The 13,905-nt window shown below is 37.0% G+C and overlaps 1 protein-coding gene across 1 annotated transcript in view; it reads right to left on the minus strand.

Annotated features, from left to right (window-relative positions):
• Window positions 1–11,292: 11,292 nt before the first annotated feature.
• The window catches only part of LOC133532951 (protein bric-a-brac 2), a 47,446-nt gene continuing 44,833 nt past the window's right edge, over window positions 11,293–13,905 (minus strand). Inside the window, exons 11-12 of the mRNA XM_061871835.1 lie at window positions 13,536–13,593; window positions 11,293–12,742 (exon numbers count right to left, since the gene is read on the minus strand). Of these exons, the coding sequence (XP_061727819.1) occupies window positions 12,641–12,742; window positions 13,536–13,593 (160 nt within the window). The 3' untranslated portion in view covers window positions 11,293–12,640. The remainder of the gene's footprint in view (window positions 12,743–13,535; window positions 13,594–13,905) is intronic.

The raw sequence follows: 13,905 nt of genomic DNA on the forward strand, positions 1-13,905 counted from the left end.
GACATTCTAAAGCAAGTAAAAGTTCAACCTGTTTATAAACGCAAAGGTGACATGCACGAACTTAAAAATTACCGCCCAATCTCAATAATTCCAGTTATATCAAAAGTATTTGAAAGTTTGTTATGTAAAAAAATTATGCATCACATACGCACAAACGACTTATTGAATTGTCACCAATATGCATACCAACCTGGCCGATCGACATCGGACGCGGCTCGTGATGTGGTCGCGCGGGTGCTGGCCCACCTCGAGGGCGGGCGGCGGGTCGCAGCGGTCTTCTGTGACTTGTCGCGCGCGTTCGAGATGATAGACCACTCCCTCCTCCTTAAGAAACTATTTCTGTATGGCTTTGATGGTAGCTTCCATGACACAATCGCTTCCTTTTTAAAAGACCGTAAACAAAGTACTTACGTCCAGAATGTAAGGTCTCTACTGGAACCAGTAGGCAGCTGCGCGGTACCCCAGGGCTCAAGCATGGGAAACAACCTATTTCTCATGCTAATCAACGATATTACATCCGCGTCGTATGAGCCCGAATATGTTATTTATGCCGACGACACATGCATTATAGTACACGCTGAAAACATTGATGATCTAGTATCAAAACTGAGTCAAACCATGATAGAGATAGATAAGTGGTTCACCGCTAACGGAATGCTCCTCAACTTAGACAAAACAAACATTGTGCACTTTAGGTTACGGTGCACTGACATATTGCAGCTAAATATTAAAATAAATGATATTGAAGTCCCACAAGTAAACCAAACTAAATATCTTGGATACTTAATCGACTCTGGACTTACGTGGTCCCCTCACATTGATCAGTTATGCAATTCGCTTTCGTCAGCGTGTTTTGCTTTGTCCAGGCTCGCGCCCACCCTATCGGTAGATAACCTAAGAAAGGCCTATTTTGGATATTTCCACTCGATTTTAATCCGTGGTGTCGACCTTTGGGGCTTGGCTTCGGGTCGGGACAAGGTATTCAAAATACAAAAGCGGGCGCTGCGGATAATATCTAGGAAACCTCACGACCACCCAGCTAAAGAACTATTTGTACGCAATAAAGTGTTAACGCTACCTTCTGTCTACATATTGGCAGCGTGCCAGTATGTCAGGTCTAACCTCGCTAGGTATAAAACCAATTCTAGCCGTGGTGATAACAACCGCAGACAGCCAATGTTGGTTGCCCCCGTAAAGCGTCTTGCTAAGCTCAGGAATTCACTCAGTGTCATTGGGGCCAAGATCTACAACTTGGTTCCGCCTGCCATAAAGTCAGCGGAAAGTGATCCTGTGTTTACCAAGAAACTTAAAGCGCTGCTGATCGCACAGGCATGCTACAGCGTTGACGAGTTTCTTCGTGGAGTTCATAACTAACGCGTAAAAATAGTGTCATCTTAATGCTTGATTAATTATACATAATTATAAGATTTAGTTGTAAATGTTATAATTTGTAAATATTATTAGTTATTTAATCTTATTATGTAAATATTTAATGTAATCCTGACTTGTAAAACAACGATTTTACCAATAAATAAATCAATCAATCAATCAATCAATGGCACAAAACTCAGGCGACAAGGCCCTCTAGAATCGGACTCGCACGCCGCTCCGGAGTGTGAGCGAGACAGCGCTATGCACATATATATATGTCATGCTTGCATACCGAGGCAGCGGATCGAAATCCAATATGATCGCCATTCTTGGAACTCGTGTGACCAACAAAGAATAGAAAATGCTTGTAACTTAAGCTATGCATACCTATAACAATGAAATCATTTACAAATAATACATACAAATAAGGTGCGTATACCGTATATGATACCAGGGCTATAACCGCGAAATTTTTTCTCTGTCACTCTAATTACGTCTTAGTGAGAATAAAAGAGAAAGATCCCCGCAACTTATGAATTTCGATTTTCGCGGTAGGCCCCCAGGAGCCTATTTCTCGAATGGTATTAGTCTAATATTAAATTAGTGTGTTGCCATAGTAACCCATGCGAGTTGACGCTTCGGAGACTAATAATATTAGTCTAATATTAAATTACTGTCTTGCCATTAGTAACCCATGCGAGTTGACGGTTCGGGGACTAATAATATTATTCTAATATTAAATTAGTGTGTTGCCATAGTAACCCATGCGAGTTGACGGTTCGGGGACTAATAATATTAGTCTAATATTAAATTAGTGTGTTGCCATAGTAACCCATGCGAGTTGACGGTTCGGGGACTAATAATATTAGTCTAATATTAAATTAGTGTGTTGCCATAGTAACCCATGCGAGTTGACGGTTCGGGGACTAATAATATTAGTCTAATATTAAATTACTGTCTTGCCATTAGTAACCCATGCGAGTTGACGGTTCGGGGACTAATAATATTATTCTAATATTAAATTAGTGTGTTGCCATAGTAACCCATGCGAGTTGACGGTTCGGGGACTAATAATATTAGTCTAATATTAAATTAGTGTGTTGCCATAGTAACCCATGCGAGTTGACGCTTCGGAGACTAATAATATTAGTCTAATATTAAATTACTGTCTTGCCATTAGTAACCCATGCGAGTTGACGGTTCGGGGACTAATAATATTATTCTAATATTAAATTAGTGTGTTGCCATAGTAACCCATGCGAGTTGACGGTTCGGGGACTAATAATATTAGTCTAATATTAAATTAGTGTGTTGCCATAGTAACCCATGCGAGTTGACGGTTCGGGGACTAATAATATTATTCTAATATTAAGTTAGTGTGTTGACATAGTAACCCATGCGAGTTGACGGTTCGGGGACTAATAATATTAGTCTGATACCGTTCGAGAAATGGGCCCCAAATTTCTGATACTATATAATACCCGTTATTATGCGGAGACTGGGTTGACTAACAATAGTATCCTGAAAACGTTGGCAGGTAAGATAGATGCACCATTACTCAAGCATTGGAATAGTCTGCATGTGGCAGCAACAGATGCTGAGAAATGGTGCATCTAGATTGCCTAGATTTTTTTTATTTTTTATTATAATACTTTTTGTGTTGTCTTAATGTGCCATGTCTGTGTGTTTTAAGTTATTTGTAAATTCTATGTCACTAACCCAAATTCATTTTTAAGATTCTCTGTACTGTACTAACAGAACAGCGGCTAAATTGTGCCTAGAAAAGCTATCGACGAAAAATGTGTAGACATAGACACATTACGTAACGTACGTTGTAAATGGACTAAAAGGCCCCAATATTAACGAACGTACTCTTAAATGTTTCTTTGTCTTAAGTGTTTGCCGCTCCCGTATTGGCCTACACAGCCATGAAAAGCGCTGCCGCCCTACCTGACACTGTTTGAATAGTCTGTAATAGACTCAAAGGCCAATGATGATCACTCTTAATGGCCATACATTAATGAATAATGACATGTAATGGATCCACTAGAGGTACAACCTATGCATGTCAATACTAAGAAAGGTAATGTTCCTCGATAAACCTTAACGCCGCCAACTAGGATTTGTCACGTGCGGTACAGTGACATCTACCAGGTAATTCCACAACTGAAATTAACTCCTTGCAAATAAAACTCGAAAATTCATACAGAAGTTGTGCAATGGTTGTATTGGCTGGTGTGTGTAAACTTTAAAAAAAACTTAGTATATATTCATAATTGTGTTTGAAAATGCACTAGTGAAATATTAAAACACACGCGGGTAAGAAACTACCCGGAAACTCAAGATTTTCGATGCATTATGCTAAAATCGCAAACGCGAATGCACGTGGAATCCATCTTGTGAAAGAAATGTTAAAAAGAAGTGAAAAAAAGTTAAGTACTAGGCAAAAATAGAAAAAAAACAGCATCATAATATGATGAGAGATGTAAAATATTCCTACTAGAGGAAATAGTTAAGAAAATATTCCACATAGATATTTGGAATTCCATTTCTATGTTGTCAGAAAAAGAATATGTGTAGTGTATGCTTCTACACATACTGTAAGGGTGTACTGTGAAGAGAGTACAAAAACCAGAAGTAGAAATAAAAATAGTTTCCATCGAGGAAACTATAAATCAGTGTAGAGGTAAGTGGTAAAATCTCTCTACTGCCTAGAAGAAATGGGTGGGAAAATCCGCATAAATTTCCATGGCGTTAGGAAAAGGAATAAATAAATAACGGACGCAATTGAAATCAGACAGAAAAACATCTCGCTGGTGGAAAAGATTTAGAATCTTGGCGGCGTCTAGAAAGCTCCTGATATCTAAATAAAATTTCCAGCCAACGCAAATTAAATTTCCACCCAACGCAAAGTGTATATCCGATTTATAAATAACTAAAGCAGATATCGTAATGAATAAAATGAGAGAAATGCATATTGCACATTTGGAAATAATCAAAAACGTCAATGAAAATACAGGAAAGTTTGGAACTCAACAAAATCTATGGAACTCTTCAAGTTAAAAATATATGGTTATGTATGTAGGGTAGGGTGGTGTAAGATTGCGCAGTTTGCAAATAATACACCTAATAATCGGAAAATAAAAATGTATCGAAATCTTTTATGAGATTCATCATTTATATATTTCTTATTCAATCTTATTATTTTGGCAACAAATTATGATTGTAACAAAAAAATGTACAATATTCTTAGCAATTAGATCAAAAACTAGTGTGTAAAATTGCGCATTGAAGTCGATAAGATTGCGTAGCTATAAATATGAATAACAGTTTCCATGCCATCACTCTTTATAAATGTATTGCACGCGATCCAGTCTTCTACTCTTTTCTCCTTGTCATCTTCCCATTATTTGGTGTCGGCTCTCCTAGTTACATTTCGCCAGGCTTCTCGGTCCTGGGTCATGTCAGGTGGGATTTGGGCTTCTTCCATATACCTCTTCACTGTTGCCAGCCATCTCAGTCGGGGTCTTCTTCGTCGCGATTGTCTGGGGAACATATCCAGCACCTTGCGTGTCATGTGTTCGGACTCTTGGCGCATGACGTTCGGGTAAAGGTCTAACTTTAAAACTACCGCGGATGTAGGTGTTACGGATGCGGTCTAGTAAGGTGACACCACCGGCCCAGCGTAGCATTTTCATCTCGGCGATGTGAAGTTTACCATCTAGCTGTTTCTTTAGGGCCCAGCACTCGGCGCCGTACGCCATGGCCGGACGGATCCAGTCTTCTACTATTGGCTCCTTATATACTTCATTATATCCTCCACTCCTCCAAATCTTTTTATTCCTAGTCTTTGGTTTCGTTACTTTTTTCATCTTGTTTGGGTTTGGTTTACATAGTTTTTTTTCTGTTCATTTTCTTTTTTTAGTTGACTTTTATATGATGAGCTCTTTGATAATTTCATCAAAACAAACCTGATCAGCTGTTTTCTTTTCTCTTCTGGACAGTTCGTAAAAAAATGCATTGCGAGGTAAAAAAACAAATAAATAATTAATCAATCAAAATCCATCCACTCGAATCCAATGTGTAAATTGTATTTTGTTATTATTTGAGTTTTGTTACATGTTTTTTCGTATATTTTATATGTTTTGTAGTTCGCAGTGCCTTGTGTCTTGGTAGTAATACTGTAATGCTGTGTAACTAATTAAAATAAATAAATAAAATGCTAAACGAATTCATCTCAAATATATTTTTATATTGAATTACAAAAAATAGGAACGTGTAAGATTGCGCGCGCAATAATACATGCACTCAAAGTGTGCAACCTTACACACTTAAGTAAATACCACTCTAAATATTGCGATATTACTGCCATCTCTTAGAAAATATTCGAACTGCTTCCTATGAGGTCGAAACTTGAATGATACTGCCTTGACAAAACGTTAAAAAATTATATAAATTACTTAGATTGTATTGTTCAGTGACACTTAACTTCATCAAAAAAGCGGCCAAGTGCGAGTCGGACTCGCCCATGAAGGGTTCCGTACCATTAATGACGTATTAAAAAAAGCTACTTACTAGATCTCGTTCAAACCAATTTTCGGTGGAAGTTTGCATGGTAATGGATATCATATATTTTTTTTAGTATTATCATTCTGTTATTTTAGAAGTTACAGCCCCCCCCCCCCTCACTCATTTTACCACTTTAGAAGTATCTCTCGCGCAAACTATTCAGTTTAGAAAATAATAATATTAAAAACCTCAATATCATTTTTGAAGACCTAGCTATCCATAGATACCCCACACGTAAGGGTTCGATGAAAAAAAAAAATTGAGTTTCAGTTCTAAATATGGGGAACCCCCAAAATTTATTGTTTTTTTTTTTCTATTTTTGTGTGAAAATCTTAATGCGGTTCATAGAATACATCTACTTACCAAGTTTGAACAGTATAGTTGTTATAGTTTGCCATTTGGCTACGGAACCCTAAAAATTAGATCAAATGTGAATGAAATCTTTGTTATCTCTTATGTTTTCCGCTCCTATACATTTTTTTTTGAGAGTAAGTGCCAATTGTGACAGCAAACAAAACCCAACTAAATTGGCTACGAAGATTGATGACACTTTGTTGTCCTGTTATGACTTGTGCGCAATTTTATCGCCCGCGCAATCTTATACCACCCTAACTGTATCACCTTAAATGTAAATTAGGACACGTAGTAATATCTACTCAGTACTCGTAGAAAGTCAGTTTGACTCTGCCAGGCTTTAAATAACCGTTACTTTGGGTAACTTTAGTTACGTTATCCCGTTACTTTGGGTAACTTTGGTAACGTTATCAAAGCAGAAGTTATTGCAATTATTCACTGATAAAATCGAAAGCGATAAGCCGTGACGCAGGAGCCCAATGAGGTGGACAGACCAAATTCATTCAGCCCTTGATGTGACGATCCACGATACTCTACATTCGGCGACAGGCACGAAGAAGTGGCGGCAAATTGTCAATGAGAAGCTGTTCTCTAGAAGTGACCACGACCCTCAGTGAGGAATCCAATGCGAGGAGGATTCCTTTGATTATTATAAACAACATATAAGCAGTTAATTTCACTGGTATAGTTCCACGAGCAATTAAAAGTATTTGTCTGTTCATAAAGTTCTATTTGCAGGTAACCTACAAAGGTAGATTTTGTAGTTTTACATGTATGTAAAATGTATAATTGTTGGTGCAATAAAGAATATTTACTTACTTACTTACTTACTTACCCTTGGCTTAACACGTAAGGATGCTTAGTTTCATCAATAAAATAATAGGAGAAACACGTGCTTTCTACGAGAAATACTCGCGAACCTGAAAACGAATAAGTGCTGCGAAAAATTTGTGAAATATCAAAGGAATCTATCGCGAACATCAAAAGTCTAAATTACAGTTTTGATTATAGTATAATTCTCTGATTCCGCTACGCAAAGGTTACCTGGAATCTATTTTTAACACCCAACGCATATATTAGTCAATCTATCTATCTTTTGTAGAAAGTTATTTTAAACAAGCCATCATGGGCGTAGGCAGGTACAGAGATGGGAGGGGGGAGCTCAATTTTTACATGTATACCCCTCTGCGGCGTTTGCCCCCTACCCCCTAGGCCCCCGACGATATCAACTTGCCCCCCCCCCCCCCCCCAGTTCACTAGCGGCATACAAATAACTCCACGTTATGTCACATCGGTCACACGAGTTCCTTTAAATAATAAACACATAAAAATAATAAAATTTGTTCTTTAAAAATAATACTGTTTCTTAACAGCTGCCTTATAAACAATAGTTCTAGGAACATTATATTATATTGCGCGGCCAACGAGTGCCAAATTAAAATATAAAACGTAACTTAAACAACAATAATAATTTGAAGCAAATTATTACACAATCATTATTTCTATAAATACTGATTTTCTTATGTCGGACCATACAAGAAACCACTATCTCATACATTTCGGCAAATTCCTTTTTGCAGTATTTATTCTTTATTTATATTAATTAATATATTTTCTTATAAATACAATCTGAAAAGAGCATTTCTAAATTGTTGTCTATGAAACAACTATTTTTTTTCGCGATTTCGGGGATAATTTCATTTATTCACAAGCGATTTATACATCGCATTTGAAGTTATACATAATAATAGTCTAATATAAAATAAGTCCCCGTATAAAATAGTACATTACGATACAAGTGCGAAAAATAGGAAATTCGAAACGAGTGGCGATAAATTAAAACACGACCGAAGGGAGTGTTTTAAATCGACACGAGTTGCGAATTACCTATTCGCACATGTATCGTACAACGTTTTACAGTACATATGGCCCTTTAAATGTTCGACACAGTAACGTAATATGCTACTTCTCGCACTAGTGCTATAAAGTAGCCCCACATGTACTGTAAAATAACATATAATGCTTCGCTAAAAACTTGCAATTTGCTCAATGATAACAAATGAGTAAAAAACACTTGCTTAGCAAAAATGGCTTAAGCTGGTTCCGTAGTAAAAGTTATACATTATGACCTATATATTCGCGCATCGAGTATGGTCAGACATAACAAAATCATCCTGTATATACAGGGGAAGATAATATAACATTTAAAAAATGCAATCGTACGAAGTACTGTCAAATGCGTCATTTTTTAATATTTAGATTTTCTGATCTGCTTAATTCTACGTGGTTACTATCAAAATATTGTGTAAAAATACTATTCTTCTGAAGGTTTATGAAGATATTGTACTTTGGAAACGAAATACTGTAGAGGAGAACTATTCAAACTATGTCCTTCCTTTTTGCACTATTTAGGGTAAACTCGGGCAATTTCGTGACACTATCAAATTCCATTACGTTGTATATTGAAAATTACAGTAGATATATTCATACTTATTCCACGAGTACAATTTATATATATATTAGTCGGGAATGGTGGGCGTAGTAGTGCCTGAAATGAACAAGGAGTGAAAACTGGCGATAAAAAAGCTTGCAACCCCCAAAAATTACATTCATTTCACATTCTGAAAGACCTCCGTCTACACTAGCGCTTATTAATCATTAATTTATTACGTAGACAGGACAGACGCCTAACATAAAATTGGGCTGAATGAACGCAACGAGTCCCTGCACTACATCTTCTTCTTCTTCCTAGCGTTGTTGCAACCATTAAAGTAGCTTAAAAGACAATTGGAAATCCTGGTACATGGTATTTAGTGTTAAAATAAATTAGTTTTTAAATAAGCGGAATTCTGTGTGCAGCTTTATTCTGGACGTCTTAAGCAGCCCAGCTTGCCACTGAGCTCAGTTCAATAATAAGGTGTCAATATATTTTTTATCTGCAAATTAGAGTTTCACACAGAAGTCACAGTTTAAGTTTAGCAACCAATTTTCCTCTGGCAGGATTTTAGTAAAATAAAGTTTCTGGAATATAATTTTGTCCCCCTTTTTAACTCCCAAAATAGGTTACCCTAGCAAGCGAGATAGACACCAAATTTTTAGTCGATTGAATTAACTTTTTTTTTGTGTTAATGTTGCTATACCTTTTTCTCAAACAAGCCGGAGCTTTGCATTTTTTTCCTATAAAAATAGCACGTTTCACATCGCAATGTTGCGTTGCTTCTTCCCGGCACATTGCCACGGCTCATCAAGATTTGGCGTAGGCACTAGTTTTTACGAAAGCAACTGCCATCTGACCTTCCAACCCAGAGGGTAAAACTAGGCCTTGTTAGGATTAGTCCGGTTTCCTCACGATGTTTTCCTTCACCGAAAAGCGACTGTTAAATATCAAATGATATTTCGTACATAACTTCCGAAAACTTCATTGGTACGAGCCGGGGTTTGAACGGGGGTCGCACGCTCTTACCGCTAGGCCACCAACGCTTCAAATCCCTGCACTACATCATCTACTTCAAATGATGTACAGTCAACCAATTTGATTCCTAGGCCACTATAGAACCATGCCATAATGACTTCTACGACAGTGCTTATTGAGTGATGCCTGTCAAGAGTCTAGTAGTTAAAGCGACAAGGTTCTATAGTGGCCTAGGATTCAAATTGGTTGACTGTACCTTACCCCCTACTAAAATAGTCACCCAATTTTTTTTGCTTGTTGTTTCTTATATACCACGAAATTGACCGAGTTTACCCTGTAACTTATATTATTAATACAAGCGTTTTTAAATTACTATGATTATATTTTATATTGAGATTCAATATTCACATAACTATAGAAATGCTTACATTATGCGTCCATAGCGTGCTTATCTCAGAAAATAGATACTATCAACTTTCTCACCTTTGCCTATCATGCCCAACATTGCCTACATTGACGACCGGTCTGGTCTAGTGGGTAGTGACCCTGCCTATGAAGCCCATGGTCCCGGGTTCAAATCCTGGTAAGGGCATTTATTTCGTGTGATGAGCATGGATATTTGTTCCTGAGTTTTGGGTGTTTTCTATGTATTAATGTATTTATAAATATTGATATATTATATATATCGTTGTCTCAATACCCTCAACTCAAGCCTTATTGAGCTTACTGTAGGACTTAGTCAATTTGTGTAATAATGTCCAATAATAATAATTATTATTATTACTGCCTGGCTTTTAAAAAAAGGTGATTCTTTACATAACAGTTGACTGTCTTGCGATTCTTCCATGATTTTTAAAGGTTTTGATATTTTGTTAATCACCGCTTATAGGGTTCCGTACCCAAAGAGTAAAACGGGACCCTGTTACTAAGACTCCGCTATTCGTCTATCTGTCCATCTGTCACCGGACTGTATCTCATGAACCGTGATAGTCCTCGGTGGGCGAGTCCGACTCGCACTTGTCCGGTTTTTTTTAAGCCAGGCAATGTTGGGCACAGTAGGCAATGTTGAGGAAGTTGACGTGGGTATATTTTCCTCATTTGTCCCTCTCACACCTACGTGTTAGAAAGAGAAACTAACATAGACCTCTTTAATACTGTATCATCAATTCTGTATTCTATCATAAATATGTCATTTTTACAAGTCGTCATATTTATTTATAATAACACTTCGAGGCAATATGAATTATTATGAATACAGATTAAATAATTATAAAAAGTATTACTAATTTATATATGATTCAAAATTGGTGTTTAATAATACTGATATTATCGAGTCAAATAAATACAAAGAAATAAATCATAATTTGTTTTTACTATAGTATGAATTTTCTCAAAAGTTTTTTTCGCCTAAGACCGTAAAATGTGAAACAAAAGCCATTGTTTCTTTTGTGCAAGCGGTCGGCTCCCGTGTGGAGCGCGTGGTAAAGCAACAATGGCGTTTCAAAAGCGGCTGTATCGTGGTGGTTATAAGGTTCAAATCTATGTAATAATATGAACGCTTGCCCACATTGAGATGGTCGATCGTCCTACATTACCAAAACATGTTACATGTACTTAGATTTGAACCTTAAAGCCACCACGATACAGCTGCTTTTTAAACGAAATTGTGGCTTTGACCCGCGTTTAAAGGGCCATATGTACTGTAAAACGCTGTACGATACATGTGCGAATAGGTAATTCGCAACTCGTGTCGATTTAAAACACTCCCTTCGGTCGTGTTTTAATTTATCGCTACTCGTTTCGTATTTCCTATTTTTCGCACTTGTATCGTAATGTACTATTATTTGACAGATTAGGGGCTTAGGCGTAAAAATCAAATAAATACAAAGCACGCACGTACGCAAAAAATTTGAGAAAATTCATACCATACCTTATTGATTGTTTTGTGTAAGTCATATATCTTAAAAATCTCTTCGAAAAGACTTTTCGAAGTTCGGGTTTTCCATTTTACCTAATAGGCGTATTTTTAAATAACTAATAGTTTAGAATTTTAGCTTAATGCTATTAAAAATACTAGGCATCAGTTATATATTTTCCTATAACTTTAAATATGTACAGTATAATGTACACTTCATAATTTAATAATCTCCTAACGGATTTTTTTTAGCGGATGATTTTAAAACTTTGATAAAAGCGCCATCTATGGATTAGTGTCAACACGATTTTAACATACTCAGTAGCGACATCTCTGAATATGTTTGTAAGGTTAGGTTTCTATGCCTACCCTCGTCCCAATGTTCATTACTTTGTACACTGAGTTTAAATGTATTTTTCTCTAATTAATTGCGTGAACGAAAAATACTGAACCCAATTTACTATACAAGTATAGTAAATTGGGTATACTTTATGACTTTATGACTACACTCCATAAGTCAATATATACATCTCTATTGGGCACTATCCAGCAGTTAACCGAAATTCATTCTACGATCCGCCTCAGCTGACAAACTGTGAAAGTGCCACCAGAAAAGACTTATTTTTATAAGAATTTGATATCTAAGTGGCACTTACACTATAATTTACGGCCTCTCATAGTTCATGAAATACCATTGTATATGGCACGTAACTTAAAATATATAATGCCAGAGATTACATACGCATACATAATACCTGCACTGTATTTTGATAACAGCGCCATCTGTGAAGTAGTGGCGTTACTCGTCGGAGTTGTCACGCTGATACCTGCAGTGCAGTTTTTGATAAGGTGCCATCTCTGGACGAGTAGTATTTTTATTATTCACGCTTCGTTTGATACCTGCAGTGCAGTTTTAAGTAAAGCGCCATATCTCTGGACGAGTAGCGTTACTCGTTGGGAGTTCTCACTTCGGCTGGTATCTGAAGTTTGATAACAGCGCCATCTATGAATGAGTGGCGTTACTCGTTGGAGTTCTCGCTGTCCCGCAGCGCCACCATGTCGGGCAGTTTGTAGTGCTGCATGTGGTATGGCGGCTCCGGGCTGGAGCAGGGGCGCGGGGCCTGAAGCATTGGGTTGAGTTACTAAACGACATCTGGGAATTTCTAATTTAAGTTTTACATCCATATTTTGTGTTAGAATCAAAGAGAATTTGAAATAGAGGCACTGATATGTGTTAAATTTGTTAAATATCAAAAGGTGGCGCCATCTAATAGATCAAAGGCCAAAGGTATGTTCGACATCGTTTCGACTTCGAGCGATGGCGCCATAACCTTCAGGTTGTGCCCGGTAAGTTGGCGCCACTTTTTGACAACAAAATTTTAAAGTGCATTTTAGACGTACGTTCGTGATTTTTTTCTAACGAGCGAAAGTCAAAAACTCTGGATTCGAATCGATACAAGCCCTCGAGAAAGGACTCAAGAATTCTTGATATTTAACAAATTTAACACATATCAGTGAAAGAATAAGGATCAAAGTCAAATGGCGTTCTAAAAGTTTTAATCATGTGTCGAAAGATGGTAGTAAAACGTAGCTACAAAATTTTCTTTGACAATACCCTCTATTTCAGATTCTCTTTGGTTAGAATTAATTTTTACTCAGAATCACAATAGTTTTCCATTTTTAGTGAGAAAAAAATATCTTTATTTTTCACTGTACACATGTTATACAATCCAATGGCTCCTCTAGACGATGGCCCTACGTACGCCAGTCCAAGTGTCACATTTATGCGTTAGAGGGAGCAAGTGATATTGCTATCTCATGCCACCGCATAACTTCGTCCCTTAGACTGGCCTACGCTGGGCCATCGTCTAGAGCCCTAATATTTTTAGTAATGTATTATGTTATGTTGTTTACCATTGTACTGCGTCCCCGTCGCCTTTGTGGTAGGATTCCTTTTCTCGCCATAAAGAAACTGAAAGGAACAAGTTCATAAAAAACAATGCCATTCCGAGATACTGTGGCGCACTTATTCATCTGGTGTCAGTTAGCGGTGCTGATAAATCTACTACTTGAAGTTAGACGTCGACTACGAAAGACTTGAGTTTTGGTAAGAAAACTGATGTATGCGTACTACTACTCTTTCTTTACTTATATTTCTCTATTTATTTATTTTATTTATTTTATTATTAAATATGTTTACATGACATTACAGTTGAACCAATGCGTCACGAAACTTAAACTAACTAATAATTATAAAACAATAATGGCACATTAACAAATTAAA

This window comes from Cydia pomonella, chromosome 28 (genome assembly GCF_033807575.1).
Source record: "Cydia pomonella isolate Wapato2018A chromosome 28, ilCydPomo1, whole genome shotgun sequence".
Taxonomy (NCBI): domain Eukaryota; kingdom Metazoa; phylum Arthropoda; class Insecta; order Lepidoptera; family Tortricidae; genus Cydia; species Cydia pomonella.